Below are 17,300 nucleotides of genomic sequence, written 5' to 3'. Positions count from 1 at the left end.
GGGGAGGAATAAGTGTTTGTGAAGGAAACTTATTGTCGTTGTGTAATTCGAGAAGTGAGATGTGGAATGTATTGTGTATTCGCATTGAGGGGGGAAGGTCGAGTTTATAAGCTCAACTGCCTACTTTTTCCAATATCCTGAAGGGTCCGATTTTCTTGTAGTCCAATTTCTTTGATGGTCGTGTCGTATGGATATTGCATGGTATTAGCCATACCATGTCTCCCGGTTGTATGTGCAGATCCGGTCTTCGGTGCTTATCGTATTGTTCTTTTTGCCGTTGTTGTGCTTAACTCATCTTGTATTGTAAGGTTTCATGTATTTTTCACATATACGCTTTCTCTGGTATGACATCATTAATCATATGATATGTGGTCTGACTTTGTGGATGTTGTCCGTAATTCGCAAAGAATGGTGTTGTGCCGATCGTTTCTTGTTTTCTGTTGTTGTATGTGAATTCGGCCATTGATAACAGCTTGTACCAATCATCTTGTTGATAGTTGACGTAAGACCTTAAATATTGTTCGAGTATTGCATTTACTCGTTCCGTTTGTCCATCCGTTTGTAGGTGGCACACTGTACTCATTCTGTTTTGTATTCCCATTTCTCCGGTTACTTTTTTCCATAGTCCCGATGTGAATAGTATTCCTCGATAGGTGATGATATTCTTGGGTAGGCCATGAAGTCGGAAGACCTCTCTGAAGAAGGTTTGTATAAAATCTCTTGTGTTGATATCTTTTCTAACCGGAATGAAATGGCTCATTTTGGTCAGACGATCCACCACGACCAGGATGCTATCACAATTTTCCAATGCTGGTAGGTCCATGATGAAATCCATAGTAATTGCTTCCCATGGTTGTTCGGGAACTTTGTTTGATTTCAGTAATCTGTATGATGCGTGTTTAGCAGTTTTTGTTCTTTGGCATATGTCGCAGTTTTTGACATATCGTTTGACGTCTTCGCGCAGTCCTGGCTAATAGAATGACCTCGTAATTAATTCCGTGGTTTTAGCCATTCCTCCATGTCCTGCCGTTCGGATATCGTGGTGTTGTCGTATAATATTTGTCCTTATCTCCTCTTCTTCCGGGATCCATTGTTTTCCATCATACCACATATTTCCATCCTTCCATTGGCATAAACCTAAAGCAATTCCTTTCATCTCTTTTTTTCCTTTCTCCAAGGCTTCTCTTATTGTCTGAATTGTTTTGTCTTTCTCGTTTGCGTTCTCTATTCCCCTTTCCTCCGTTGATGTGAATTGGATAACCTCCATTGCCTCAAAGTAGGTTTTTGGTAATAGTGTTCATGTTTTTTGTTTGATTCTTTCGTCTTCTTTCGTTTGTGGTTTGTCGCTTGCAATCCTTGTGAGAGCATCTTGCTTTCCACTTTCTTTGTCTAGTCGGTATTCGATTTTGAAGTTGTATTTGCTGAGGTGTTCCATCCATCTTATCTGGCAGTCGTTTAGTTCTTTTGTAGTCATGAACGGCACCAGGTTCTTGTGGTCAGTTAGAACTCGGACTGGATGGTCGTTGTTCGAGATATATCTTCTCCATTCTTTTAATGCTTGAACTATTGCTAAAAGTTCTTTGTTTGCAACATCGTAGTTGCACTCTGCGGGGATCATTGTCTTGGATCGATAGGACACTGGTCTCCACTTTCCATTGTTGCATTGTTGTGATAGTATGCCTGAGCATACATATTTTGAGGCATCCGTTTCGATCATTGTCCTTCTGTTTGAGTTGAAATGAACCAGTATGGGTGCCGATGTTAGATGCGTTCGTATTGCATCATATGCTTTTTGTTCAGTTTCTCCTCATTCCCACTTTTTGTCTTTCTTTGTTAGGTTATAGAGTGGTTTTGTAAGCCTGCTAAATCCCTCTATGAACCTTCAATAAAAGTTGCAGAATCCCATAAAGCATTGAACATCTGTCTTGTTGTTTGGTTTGGCCCAATCCCATATAGCTGCTGTTTTAACAGGGTCAACCTTGACCCCATTTCGATTGATGATAAATCCCAGGTATTCTGTTTCTTCCTTATGGAATTCGCATTTTGTTCGTTTGATCTTCATTCCTGATCCTTGTATTGCCGCCATGATATTGCTGATATCTTTGTGGTGTTGCTGTATATTTTCCGAGTATATGAGTACATCGTCCAAGTATACGATGCAACATATGTCGAGGTACTTATTAAGTACTTTGTTGATCCATCTCTGGAATAAAGCCGGTGCGTTGGTTAGCCTGAAGGGCATAACCAAGTATTCGAACATTCCGTATCTTGAGGCGAATGTAGTCTTCCATTCGTCTTCTGCCTTGATGTGTATATTATGGTATGCGTCTTTGATGTCGAGTTTGGTGAAGTATTTTGCTGACCATAGCCTGTCCAGTGCTTCTCGAATCAAGGGTAGCGGATATCGGTCTTTCTTGGTAACCGAATTGAGGGCTCTGTAGTCCACGCAAAGTCTCATTTTTCCATCTTTCTTTTTGACAAATAGTATTGGGGATCCTCCTGATGCAAAAGAGTCTCTGAACCATTCTCGCTTTAGATTTTGCGCGATGTACTTCTTTAGTTCTTCAAGCTCTGCTTCTCCTAGGTGGTATAACTTCTGGTAGGGAATCTCCTTTGTCTTTCCTGTTTTTTCATCTTTGTCCAGCTGAATTTCGTGATCGATTCCAGGTCTTCGAGGTGGTAGCCCCGTAGCTTTCTCTTCTTGGAATAGGTTTGTGAATTGGTGATATTCTTTTGGAACTAATTCTTTCCATCCTTTTTTGCTTTGGTATTTCTTGTCCTGGATTGCTAGCTCTGTACTGATGTTGATTTTTGCTAGAACTGCTTTCTCATCTTCATATGTCCATTTGAGAATTCCTGTGGTATCTCCTCTTTGATAGTACCGTCCAAAGGCTTGTGTTGTGATCACTTTGATCTCAATTCTTTTTGTTGTATCGAGCTGGCTTTGGTCTGTACTTCCAAATCCCTTATTTCCTCTTGTAGTTTCTTCCAGTTGATCTACTTCATGCAGATCCTTTTGGTTGATTTTTTCGATTATCAACTGTGCGATTCGATCGCCTTTCTGGACCTGGTAGTCCTCAGGGGATAGGTTGGCAAGGACCACTTTGACTTCACCTGTATAGTCGATGTCGATCACCCCTGCCATGGTCATGAGCGGATGTCTGACCGCCAGACCACTGCGGGGTGCTATTCATCCATAGGTGCCTTCTGGGAGTCCAATGGCTATTCCCGTTCCTATAGTTGCCTGCCTGTTGGCCGGTATCTTGATTCCTTCATTGGCGTATAGGTCGTGTCCTGCTGCCCCTTTGGAACCCTTGGTAGGCACTTTTGCCTCTTGGTCCACCCTTTGTATCCGGACTCTCTTATCTTGCCGCATCTCGGCAAACTTTGCATGCAAAGTTTCTTCTTCTGCTTCCCGTATCGGTGCTGAGTAGACCACAGGCGAACTGTTGAGACATCGTGTCGCACACATTTCACTTGTAAAGGTCATCTTGTTCTCATTCCAATCGATCGTCGGATTATGCTTTCGTAACCATGGCATTCCTAGGACTATCTCATGGTTTTTTAGATCTCCTATTTGGAAGGTTGCCGTTTCCCTATGGCTGTCAATGTCCATAGGTACTGTCGCCATATGGGTTATAGGACCCATAGCGCTGGGCTTTCCATCCGCTAAGTAGACTTGTCTTGCTTTCTTCGCTTGTTTAATGTGGAGGTTGTATTTGTCGCATATTTCTTTGTCGATGAAGTCTTCAGTGGCCCCAGAGTCGAGCATTACATATATTATTGTTTCCTTGTTTTCTTCGTTGTATATCTTCGTTTTGATCATCACGTGATCTCCATCTTCTTCCCCTCTTTGTGTGTGTAGTGCCATGTAGTAGTTTGCTAATTTGATGGGTTTTCCAGGTCCACATATTGGGTCTCCCAGACCACCGTTTACTGTGGACCCTCGTCGTTTTCCGCCGGTGAATCTTCTGCTATCATTTTGCGGATGTTGCTTCTTCTTTGATTTTGGAAACGATTATTTCCAGCAGCTCTGTTTGCTTGATATCCGTTGTCCGGTCGGCTTCTGCATTCTCGTATCCGATGTCCTGCTTTTTTACACCTCAGGCATAGTTTTCCATTCATCCTTCTGGCGTACTCTTCCTTAGACAGATTCAGAGCTGGCCCTGCCCTTGACTTGTCTAACTCCATTGGTTCGCCTGGTGGTAATACTCGACTTTCCCCTCGAGGTGCTTGCGGTTTGAAGGTCCCGTCCACATTCCTGGATGATTGGACCACTTTATGTGCTATAGTGTTTTCCGTGTTGCTCTGAACCATGTTTAATTTGCTTTCTTTGTCGATTGTCCATCTTGCAAATCGTTCGGCTGTCATATAGTGCAGGTTAGAGATTCCCTATGCCTCTCGGAGTCTCTCACTGCAGTTTCTCAGGAGGATGATGTAGAGAGTCGCATCATCAAACTCGGCCTTGTATTCAAATAGTCGACATTCGTTCCAATATGCTGAGAAAGTTTGTTTTCCTTGTAGGAGTTTTTCTAGCTTTCGTCTTCCTGTTTCTTTGGCGTTGGGATCTCCAACTTGTTCAAAGAGTGTCGCCTTGAACTCTTCTTATGTGACCCATTCCCTCTGCTTCCTTCCATCTTGGAAAGGCATGATCCATTGCCCTGCTAGTCCTCTGAGCAGGGATTCCACATATGGAATCTTTATTTCGTCGTGTTGATCTCCATATCCCTTAACAGCAAAATATCCTTCGCATTGTGCTAAGAATATTCGTAGCTTATCTTCAGCTCCTTCGTATGTGTCGGGCTCCTTTGCTTTTGGTTGTTGGACAATTCCTTGCCCTGTATTCCGCGTGGCTGCGAGGAATGCCTGAAACTGATTTTCAGTCATTCCAAGTATGCTGGTTCCTAGTGCCGAGGCGGCTGGGGCTGGTGGCCCAAGTACTGCGGATCCCGACATTCTCTCAGGTCGTGGAGTTCCAGCAGGAGAGCTATCGACTGGTGATCCTTTCTCTGGGGTTACTGGGCTTGCCGCTCTCAAGAGTTCTGCTGAGACATGATCTAGAGCGTCACTGAATCCTCTTAGATTACGGTTTTGATCGTCGATGTCAATATCTCCTTCCCAGTCCGGGTTGAAGGATGCCATCTTGTATCGTTTGGCGTCGTACTAGGTAACGCTTTGTAATGTAACGATTCCTTTCTAGATAGTTAGTTCTTGGCGATGGGGAACAATACTTATCGTTTCTGTCTCCTTCTTTCTTTGTCTTGCGATAGCTCTAGGTCCCTGCCTACATTACCGATAGTACAAGACCTTTGTCTTTTATCGGAAACGCCTATCGTAAGCTTTCTCTAACTCGTCTTCGTGATGAGTGCTTCTTGGCGTAACGATAACGTTGCAATAAAGATAAAGATCGTAAAGGTGTTTTATATTCGTTAAAGTAATAAGTAGGAAAAGTACTTAGAACAAAGCGTGAAGAACCTATCTTCCTCGGCCGCATTAGCCTCCTTATATAGTATTCTTCCCGCCCATAGTCATGTGACCTAAAGTGGTCACATGTGCGAAACTAAATCGTAACAACTAATCATTAGACCAAAGTGATCACATGCTCAAAATCCATGACCTTATAACAAGGTCATGTACAAAACTTATAAACCAATCATAACGCAATAAGCAAGTCATATGACTCTAATAAGTCATATGCACGAAACCCATGACCTCATAATGAGGTCATGTGCAAAACATAAATCATATGCGTAAGGCTTACCCACAAGGCATACTCGCAAGGCATACTTGTCAGGCGCACGTCCCATGACTCACACTTGAGCCATGTGTAAAAGCATCACAAATCCCACACATAACAAATCATATGACCCTAATGAGTCATATGTGTGAAACAATAACATACCTGTGACTCATAACTATGCATCACGTGAAAACCCTTTCCCTACCAAGCCACATTCGTGACACTAACTTTATTTATTATTATCTTTAATTAAATATATTGAAATTACTTGATTATAGGAGTACATCTATGTATTCCAGTAATTTAATATATTAAATATAAAGAGATTTAAGTTATTATAGATACCAATTCCCAAGCTTCTGCAATACATTTTGTCATGAGAATTTATCACTGACCAATTGTTAACTCAGTTTCAATATCATAAGTATTTAGAGTATCCTGACTAAGACTATCCATATATATGTCTAGCACATCATGGGGAATACTTTTAAATGAGCTATTAATTGAAACATCTAAGGGTTGTATTAACCCAGTACAACTATCAGGAATGAGTAATGGAACTATGTCCCAACTTCAGAGATTGTTGAAAATAGTAGGTATACAATGAAACTTTGCTGCATCAAAGGCTAGCAAGGAAGGATTTGGGAGATGGTTCGGATGAATTATCGGATGAAATCTATCGATCCTAATTAGACCTGCTAGTTGTTATCTTTCATTGCAGTTGAGTGCTAGGATAAGTTAGGACATTCTATATGATAACATAATCCTTTGATTTGCATAGACTTCTTTGTTGAACTATATGACTACACAGGAGTTATACTACTTTTGTTCTTGTCCATAGTATCGTTCTTGAGTTGTTGGATCTTTAGAGTTATAGAAAATAATAATAGGAGGTATCTGAGCCACTCTATCAGCAAAAGTGTATCTGGTATAGGTACTTAGTTAAAGGTTTTATTTTATGTCCTGTGTTAAGTATTGCTTTGATACTTGGTTTTGTTTTATATTTTGTTTTAAGTATCACTTTAATACTTAAGTGGTTTTACTAAAGTGTATTGCTTGATACCTTTAATTAGTTTCGCTCATACTAGATATGAACAGATTTCTTTATTTAAAGATCACCTGGTTCCACGATGGAAAAGGCAGACTTCGAAAGATAGTAGTTCAATTTACTCAGTTAAACGGTTACCCTTTTGTTTTTCCACTACACCTTTGAAGCCTTTATTAGCTCTCCACTCTCACCTCCTCTCTGATAGAGCAGGCCACCTGTCAACTATCTTACCCTATCTCAAAACATGATTAGTATTTTACAAATATGTTATAAAAAGTAGTTAACATAAGAATTACTTGACTTTTATCCCAACCATTCTTTATAGCCTTTGCCTATACAGTTTTTTTCTCCTCTAATCGCATATGTTCTTCTATTTAAATATTCAAATGGTAAAGGAGTTTGATTCATATTACATATCTCTACCAACTTATATCTGCCAACATCATATATCTGATCCCATATAACAGGTACCTCCAATGAATCCTGGGGTCAAAGTTGTAAATTTTTTTGATTAAATTTTAGCCAATTTATTATTACGTCACTGTATTCATCTGAGACCTTTTGTGTATTCTTGGTAGTGACCCAAATAGAAAGACTCCAGTGGCTTAAGAACTCCAGAAACCAGCCGTTAGAAAACTTAAATTATTTTCTATTAAAAGCAGTATATTTCTGAGTAAAAAACAATCTTGCAGCTACCTAAAACAATCCTCTTTGTACAAATTTTCTCTACTGTCTCTGCTGCCAAAATGGTTCAAATAAGGCTTTCTCTATTTCTAGATAAGCACTTATTCTGTCTGGTATGGTACGGTGATCTTGACAATGTGACTTCAGAATTGTTTCTAAACTGGCTTTCCGGAAGGATATACTGGATTCTGGAACCATAAATCAAGATGACACCTCGGATTGAGTCATATTTTAAACTTCATTTTTTATTTTATACTCATTAACTTCATATTTCAATATAATACAACCAACATAAAACAAGTTATTTCCTCATAAAAATAGTTTGAAAATTAAGTACAACACTAATTAGGAACATACTATTGTCATTTGCAATAAGTGTATAAAACTAATAGCTAAAAAAAATCCTTAACTTTTTATCTCAAGAGTAGCTTAGTTACCCCCATCCTCTTTCTCTAATCACAAGCTTGTTTTTATCAATTGAAGGGATAATAGAATAGAAAAAGCTTTTAAAAATTTAAATATTCATATGTTTAAGTGGTTTGCGTTTGATAGTATACTAATATTCTAGGAGGTATTATTATTTTGTCACATCACATATAAATTCTGCTACTAGGTTTTTGTTCTAGTTGAAATTACATTTATTCTATATTTCGTTATTGTAAATAAAGTATGAATCTGTTATTATACATCCTGATAGCAATACATTGTTACTTACTGGTATGGAACACACACCAATACTAACCTGTCTCGGGGCTAGTTTCCATTAGTGGCATGTCGAATTCAAACGGTCAATATAGTAAGTATAAGTGGTAGTGGCAGTAGTGATACCAGCACTGTACTAGACTGTATTGTATATTGACAAAGTTAACCACGATTCAACAATCGGTGGCAACCCACCCCTTTTCACCACCTGGTACTCTCAATAGTACATAGAAAAATTGCTCTAAGTCAACCAATAAGAAACCATTCTGCTCAATTCTTTTTTTCAATAAACTATGCCTCCTATTCTTCGCAGTCATGCCAAAAAACCTATTCTCTCTACACATCTCTCTGAGTTTACCATGGGGAGGATTCTCGGATTACATGAGTCTCAGATGAGATATCAGCAAATTTCTCACTACCTCAATATCTCCTACACTACTGTCAGAGATATAATTGCAAAGGGACATCAAGAGGGCAAGGAGAATAAGGGTAGAAGAAGACATCCTAAAACTACCAAGTCACAGGATGATGCTATGGTGGAGGAAGCTCTTAAAAATTGCCACACTACCTATTCTGACATTGCTGAGCAAGTTGCTTCCAATGTTTCTAGTAGGACAGCAAGGAGAAAACTTGAAAAAAAGCATCTTAGAAAGTGGATAGCACAAGAGAGAGTTCATTTTGATGAGGATCTAGCTTAAGAGAGGTTGGAATAAGTATCAGCTCATAGGCATTGGACAAAGGAGACATTGAGAAAGAGGACAATATGGGGGGATGAGGTAGCTGTAGAAAGAGGAAGAGGAAAGAGGAGAAAATGGATTTTCAGATACCCATTTGAGAAATAGAATAAGGATTGTGTTAAACCTAAGACTAACAGAGGAGAGAGAGGAATTAGCCAGATGATGACCAGTTATTTTTATAGTCAAACTCATGGTTTTTTTTTGCCTGTTTTTCCTGATTCTTCTTCTACTAGGAGTGGAGTTACTGTGTCACAAATGTGGCTTAGTAGGGAAAGGGTTTTCATGTGACGCATAGTTATGAGTCACAGGTATGTTATTGTTTCACACATATGACTCATTAGGGTCATATGATTTGTTATGTGTGGGATTTGTGATGCTTTCACACATGGCTCAAGTATGAGTCATGCGACATGCGCCTGACAAGTATGCCTTGCGAGTATGCCTTGCGGGTAAGCCTTGCGCATATGATTTATGTTTTGCACATGACCTTATTATGAGGTCATGGGTTTCGCACATACGACTCAGTAGAGTCATATGACTTGTTTATTGCGTTATGATTGGTTTATGAGTTTTGTACATGACCTTGTTATAAGGTCATGGGTTTTGAGCATGTGATCACTTTGGTCATATGATTAGTTTGTTATGATTTGGTTTCGCACATGTGACCACTTTAGGTCACATGACTACGGGCGGGAAGAATACTATATAAGGAGGCCGATGCGGCCGAGGAAGATAGGTTCTTCACGCTTTGTTCTAAGTACTTTTCCTACTTATTACTTTAACGAATATAAAACACCTTTATGATCTTTATCTTTATTGCAACGTTATCGTTACGCCAAGAAGCGCTCGTCACGAAGACAAGCTAGAGAAAGCTTACGATAGGCGTTTCCGATAGAAGACAAAGGTCTTGTACTATCGGTAATGTAGGCAGGGACCTAGAGCTATCGTAAGACAAAGAAAAAAGGAGACAGAAACGATAAGTATCGTTCCCCGTTGCCAAGAACTAACTATCTAGAAAGGGATCGTTACATACTGAGAAGTCAATTATTGATATTTATAATCATTATAACTTTCTAGGGATATAGGAGAATATTAGAGAAAAGGCTGGAGAAGAAGAGATATTTTTTATCATTGACAATGCTAAGACTCACTTGCCTCCTAGGAGATGGCTGTAATGATCCCTCCTCGAATAATTAGTTCTCGGCGATGGAGAATGATATTTCTCTTCTTCTTCTGTTTCTTTTCTTTGTCTTATGATAGCATTAGGCCTCTGCCTACATTGCTGATAATACAAGACCTTTGTCTTCTATCGGGAACACCTATCGTAAGATTTCTCTAACTCTTCTTCATGAAGAGCTCTCCTTGGCCTAACGATAAACATTGCAATAAAGATAAAGATGGTAACGGTGTTTTATATTTGTTAAAGTAATAAATAGAAAAAATACTTAGAATAAAACGTGAAGAGGCTATCCTCCTCAGCCGTACTGGCCTCCTTATATAGTACTCTTCCCGTCCTAAGTCATGTGACCTAAAGTGGTCACATGCGCGAAAGTAAATCCTAACAAACTAATCATGTGATCAAAGTGGTTACATGTTCAAAACCCATGACCTCGTAGCGAGGTCATGTTCGAAACATAACAATTCATAACATAATAAATCATATGACCTAAATGAGTCATATGTGTGAAACAATAACATACCTATGACTCATAATTATGAGTCATGTGAAAACCTTTTCTGTGCCAAGCCACGTTCGTGACAATGGCTCAGAGGGCAGGTAATTACACTGATGGAAATTCCTGCCTATTTACCAGATCTCAATCCAATTGAAAATATTTGGTCTCTCATGAAAGGTAAGCTTCACAAGCACTACCCTGAGCTATATCTTATGAAGGGTGATGTCAATGTAGTCAAGAAGGCAATAGTAGAGGCCATCATTCATTGTTGGGAACTTCTTGACCCAAAGGTCTTTGATACTTTAGCTGGATCAATGGTGGATAGAATAGAGGCAATTATTAAGGCTGATGGATAGTATACCAAATATTAATTTCTACTATGTATTTACATCTTTTAATTTTTTTTTTGGTTTTCATGATAGTGGATTGGTGAGTGAGTGTGGTTGTCATTGCCGACGATTTTCCTCTGTTGAATCGCGGTTAATTTTGTCCATGCACAATATCAGTAAGAGTACGCCAGACTGTATCAGTAAGAGTACGACTGTACGGTACGCGTACAGTACCGCGGTATGCACCGTGATATGCTCTTGGTTCACACGTACGAGTACAGTACTTGTACAATACACAGATCTCCTATCATACCTGCCTGTGCGCTGCTGGTTAAGGTATCATACCCGTACCATATACCAACCGAATGTACTCGAGTACCGGCACAATATGTACCATGGTGCGTGCCGTCAAAGGGGAGTATTACATAAAATGGTGTACTGTAGGAAGGTCCGCAGGGAGTAAGGAGGAAGGAAGGAGAGAGGGGGAAGGGGGCAAAATGGGCTGTGGTTATGAGGCACCGTACCATAGAGGAAGGAAGGATGGGGGAAGGGAAAGCGCGTGATCTCGTTTTCGTCGCTTGGAGTCTTCATTATTATCCGAGATTTTTCAAGGGCAGGAGAGAAATCTGGATTTGGGGGGGGGGTTTAGCTGGGACATCAAATTCCCATGTTGTTTTTCTTTCCCTCCCCTCCTCCTTCACAATCTGTGCATGAGGATTGATTGAGTAGAGAGCAGAGAGAGAACGGAAAGGGTGATAACAATAGAAGGGATCAAAAAGATACAGGGTCATCCTTTTCTTACAAAATTATTTCCTTTTTGCCCTTCTCTTGCTTGAAAGGTTCCCTTTCTTATTTTATTTTTTCATTTTTTTGACACTTTCGCCTTCATACGTGCCTTGCCCCCTCTCCCCTTCTGTTGTCTCTTGTTCCTTCTTGCTTGCCTTTCATTCTTTTCTCTTTCTTCCCTTCGTTTGTAGCCTGCCGAGACGACAGAAGGGTAAGTCAGGGTAGGCGAAGAAACAGCCTACAGGCAGGAAGGACCCGCCACCTTTTCGTCTCTCTGCAACCACTCAACTCTCCTTCACTGTCAAGTTGAACGAACCCACGGTACTGACAGTACACGACTTACCCATCCGCAACTCGCCCCACGCTTCCTCTCTCACAACACATTTAATTCCCGCCCACCAACGAACCTCCGGTCTGACAGCTGCATAGCAGATAGTTTGGCGAGGGGGAAAAAAGGAAGAAGGAGAGGGAGAGGGAAAGAAAAGTAAAGGGAAAAAAAAAAAATAGGAAGGAAGAAACCACTGAAATTCCAAACTCAATCCATCAATCGAGCTCACACCAACCCTTTCGTCCGCCCCTCAAGTTTGCCCAATTTGCAAAATCTTTGGTCGCTGCCGTCACGATGGCGGCTGCTATCATGGACCCGGTCACTACCAGCGGGGAGGGGTCCAGATTCGAGGTTGTCGTTGAGAAGCGGCAGCTCAACAATGGTGAACAATTCGAAGTGTTTCCTGAAGAGAAGGATGAGGAGATTACCCCCTCGTACTACTACGAGAATATGGGTATCCCTGTGTTTGAACCTGTAAGTTTACCTGTCTGAGCGCGATTCTTTTCAATGTTCTTCGAGGGGTTCCAGTAACCTAGGGATGGATCTCTACTTTTTGTCTTTCGGGAATAAGTGCTTTGGGATGGGGGCGATGGTATTGGGGGGAGGGATCTTTTGCTGGCGAATACATGGAGCTATTGAGGTGGTGGTCTTGAAAACTGACGTCGCGAATAGACAATGGATCAGTTCCGCTCTTTTAAACACTTTGTTAATAAGATCAACCATTACGGGATGCAGTCGGGCATCGTCAAGGTCATTCCTCCAAAAGAATGGTGAGTTTATCGCTCCATCCTCCGTCTGTTGATTGCGTTCCGTTCGCGATTTCGCTACGCGATCATCGTGCGCTAATGCGCTGGTGATCTTTGGTGCTGACTATTCTGCAGGACCGATAGTTTAGCCTCCCTCGAAGACAAATTGAAAGACATCCGGATCAAAAACCCTATCATCCAGCATATGGCCGGTGTAGCGGGGGAGTATAGACAGGAGAACATCGAGAAGCAGCGGACTTACAATCTTCCTCAATGGCGCCAACTCTGCGAAAGCAGCGAACATCAACCGCCCGCGAAGCGTGGAGAAAGGAGGAAGGGCCAAGCTATCAAAGAGGCTCCCGTTGGGAGGAAAACTAAATCTAGGAAGAGCGCTGCGGCTGCCGTTCGTGAGGTCAAGGAAGAGGTCCTTATCGCGCTCGGTGACTTGGAGGATAATGCACCAGTCGCGGGTTCAAAGAAGAGAAATCCACCGACTCCTAGGTCGCCGGAAAAGGCGAAGCAGGAGGAGCTTAGTACACCAGGACCAATCACCGATTCCCATGGTCGTCAACCCCGTATGGGTGGTACAGTCGAATCAACTCCCGATCCCATCACTGATTCTCATGGACGCCAACCTCGCCAAAAAAAGAAATATGTCAGGAAAACCGCGAAGGAGAGAGAGGCAGAACAAGCGATTGCAGATGACGAAGCCTTTGATGGATTTGACTTCCGTATCCACAATGCAGATGACTATACTCCGGAGAGGTGTGATGAGTTGGAGAAGGCCTATTGGCGTACATTAACGTACAGTAACCCACTGTATGGGGCTGATATGCCTGGGAGCTTGTTTGACGACTCCATCACGAGCTGGAACGTAGCCAAGCTCGAGAACTTGCTTGATTGTTTGGGCAAGAAACTCCCGGGCGTCAACACTGCTTACCTTTATCTTGGGATGTGGAGAAGTACATTTGCTTGGCATTTGGAAGATGTGGATCTCTACAGCATCAATTACATACACTTCGGAGCGCCCAAGCAATGGTACTCCATCTCAAGAGAGGATAAGCCCAAGTTTGAGCAAGTGATGAGAGGCAAGTTTTTCTCCTTTTCCTCTCAATCGGCTCTTAGCCTAACTTATGACCGCGTTGCAGGCATCTGGCCTAACGACTCAAAGAAATGTTCGCAATTTCTTCGCCACAAGAACTATCTTGTTTCTCCATCCTTGCTTCTTGGCCACGGTATCAAGGTCAACAAGTTAGTCCACCATCAGGGCGAATTTGTTATAACATTCCCCTTCGGATACCACTCTGGATACAATCTTGGGTACAATTGCGCTGAGAGTGTAAATTTCGCCACTGAAGCTTGGCTAGAGTACGGACGCAACGCAAAGAAATGCGAATGTATCAAGGATTCCGTCTGGGTTGATGTGGATGAAATTGAGAGAAAGTTGAGGGGGGAGTCTACTGAGGACGAGGGTGACGAAATCGAATATTACTACGGGGATGAGGACGAGGATGAGATGGAGGCTAATGATCTCCCAACCCCCCCTGAGAGCGTAGAAGGGAAGCCGGTGAAGACTAAAAACCACAAGAAGAGGAAGCTCGAAGATGGAAAGGAGCGACCTGCTAAGGTTAAGAAGTTGCGGTTGAAGTTGAGCAAAGAGGCTGCCCCTGAGCCGGTGGGTTTTTGCCGTTGCACTCACTTTGATGTAGTAATCTGGCGTTGACTATTTGTGTGTTCGATAGTGTATTCTCTGCCCTAATAATATTCCATATGAAGAGTTGGTAGCTACAGATGATGGCCAAAAGGCTCATAGGTATGACAACTCTGCTTTCTCTTTATTTTTCTCTCCTTTATTTGTCTGTCCAAGTGACTTTTTTTCCTTTTTGTATACTCCCATAAGTTCTCCAAGTGTTACCCTGCGATACTGTGGCTGATAACGTTTATTGCTTGTCCCGCTTAGGCTGTGCGCTATCTATACGCCTGAAACCTACTTCAAATGGGATGAGGCTCAGCAACAGGAGGTTGTCGCAAATATCCCCGGAATCCCGAGGGCTCGGCTCGAGCTCAGATGCATATTCTGCCGATCAACAAAGGGTGCCTGCTTCCAATGCTCCTCCAAGAAATGCGCAAGAGCGTATCATGCTACCTGCGCTGCGGCAGCTGGCGTCCTGGTTAACATGTTTGACGTTCCTCACTATGGTGAAGATGGCCAGATGTATCCACAAACAGATATCGACTTCCGTTGTAGATTTCATAGGCCCAAGCGTCCCAAGGGCATGGATAGCGAGAAATTAGAGAGCGATATGGTGGTACGGAAATTTGCTAACAGTCTCATTAAGGGTGATGTTATCCAGATGCAGTATTACAGGGGGGACATCTTTGGCGGTGTGGTCATCGAGAATAGATACAGTGAGGAGTGTGTGGTGGTCAATGTCTTACCAAAAGGGTTAGCCACCAATATGATCTGTTTTTTTGCCTTTCCTTCATTTTTTTTTTTTTGTTGTTTTATTTGGGCGGTAGTTTCTAACCTAACTAGGACTGAATCACTGGAAGTTGAATGGAAGTGGATATTGGCTCAAGATCCTTCAACGGTTCCTCTGCCTTTGCCATTGACCGAGATGCCTATGTATCCAACGGCACAACAATCAGGAGTTGCGACCACAAAAGCTCCCAAGCTGGTTCCTGAGCCCGACGATCCCTTTTGTGACGAAGCATCCGGCCTTAAGTGGGGAGAACTTATTATGGCGGGTCCCCCGGTAAACGCAGATCAAGCTCCGGTTGACCTTAGCAATTCTATATGGCATTATCTTGGGGAACACTCAACGGAGTACATTGCCAAATATACCGATGATCCGGAAAAGAGGGTCCCGAACGAAGCTGCAAGTATGGGGTCTACTAGGAAGCCCAGGGCTAAGATAATCAAGACTCCAGCTAAGGTCTTGAAACCTATGCACCATAGCCCAGGTCCCCTCCAACGCTCACAAGAGCTGCAGTCTCCTTATACACCAGACCAAACTCGCGACCACCATTCTCCTCAAAGTCATCTTACAGGAGGAGGGGTTAACATTAGCCACCTCTCTCAACAGCAATTATGGCCTTCCGCCTATCAACCCTCTGTCCCAACTGTTTCAAGTGGTACCTCCATTGCCAATATCGTTGCAGATGCTACTAAAGCATTTATTAACGAGCACGCACTGTTCCAGACACAAGAACATGCGATATTGACTCAAATTTTGCCGGGCCGGGAGACTGGGATGTCTGCTAGCCAGCCCTTAACCTTGATGAATGACGGAGCAAGACAGCACGATGACGACTTCTCCAATCAAGAAAGCATACAATCATCCACTACCTCGAATTCGATGATCGACCCTCAACTCATGGCGCAAGGTACTGGGCTGGTTGCTACCCCCCCATCCCAACAGATCGAGGCCTATGACCCTGTCTTTGTTGCGCAGCAAACATCCGCTCTCTCCACACAAACCACAGGGCCTGCGCATGACATGACAGAAACGCTTCCCCGCGGAGTAAACAGCCCTGAGCAGGTGTCTGCTCCGACCGTAGTTGCAACGCCTCAGGGTTCCTCAATTACTTCCGTCCCTCAGTCCCCCCCACCTTCCTCCGCGTTACCAGCAGTCGATCACTCGCCCAATACTTCTCTCCCACACCAGCCTCTGAGTTCAACCCCTCCTCGCAAGTTGGTTCCGTTGGCAGATATCCAGGCCGCCCTTGCGCAACTGGCCAGAGCAAAGGCTCAGGAACAAAAGGCGAAAGCAGACGTAGAGGCAGCGCAGGCAGAGGTAGGGGCAGCACGGGCCCGGGCGCGACAGTCTGCAGCAACAGCGTTTGGGCAGACACCAGCTCCGCCATCCCAAGCATAATTTTCTGCTTTCCACCAATTGAAGCCCCCCTTAATTTCTGTACATGATAATCTCATAATGGCAGACTATGTAAGATTTGTCTGTTAGTTGTTGTTTTCTTTTTTTTTGGTGGGGGTGGTATGGGTGTACTTTTTTTTCCTTCCTTTCTCCTCCCATCTGATTTGTTTTCTTGTTGGTTTTTTATCCGGGTGAATAAGGTATTATGCAGCTTTAGTCTTATGTTTTGTTTCTTTCCTCCTCTTCCTTTCACTATTTTCCCACTCTCACTTCTCCCTTCTATGGAATCCTCCCTTGCTCAAGTGTATTTATGTATCTCCTACACGACACTGCCTACTCCCCCAATATGAATATCTCTAGTATCCAACTCTTGCTGAGGGGGAGAGCCATATTTTCTTTTTCTTTTTCACAAAACTATTATACTGAGACAGAATTGGGAGGTCCTTGTTATTTACCTATTTTTTCCCCTTCTTTCTCCTCTTTATTTTATCCTTCCTCTTATGGGACGAGTACCTACCGTATTGTCCACTAAGTTCTGTACAGCATCAAAGTCCCCCCCCACCAACCATAGAAGTGTAAAATAATTCACTTGACCTAAAAGCGATTTCTTCTTCAAAAGAACAACTGACCTCCGGTTCAGACATTAAGT

General features: G+C 42.5%; 1 protein-coding gene; it reads left to right on the top strand.

The window, feature by feature from the left end:
- Positions 1-12,324: 12,324 nt before the first annotated feature.
- Positions 12,325-17,255, top strand: GSTUM_00002456001 (uncharacterized protein; the record flags this gene model as incomplete). XM_002836224.2 has 7 exons in its annotated part: positions 12,325-12,504; positions 12,703-12,800; positions 12,912-13,137; positions 13,450-14,451; positions 14,519-14,589; positions 14,737-15,222; positions 15,313-17,255. 7 exons carry the CDS (start codon positions 12,325-12,327, stop codon positions 16,652-16,654), a joined length of 3,405 nt encoding a protein of 1,134 aa, XP_002836270.1. The 3' UTR covers positions 16,655-17,255.
- Positions 17,256-17,300: the final 45 nt, after the last annotated feature.

This window comes from Tuber melanosporum, assembly GCF_000151645.1.
Source record: "Tuber melanosporum whole genome shotgun sequence assembly, scaffold_136, strain Mel28".
NCBI lineage: Eukaryota > Fungi > Ascomycota > Pezizomycetes > Pezizales > Tuberaceae > Tuber > Tuber melanosporum.
This window is presented reverse-complemented; position numbering and strand designations above follow the sequence as displayed.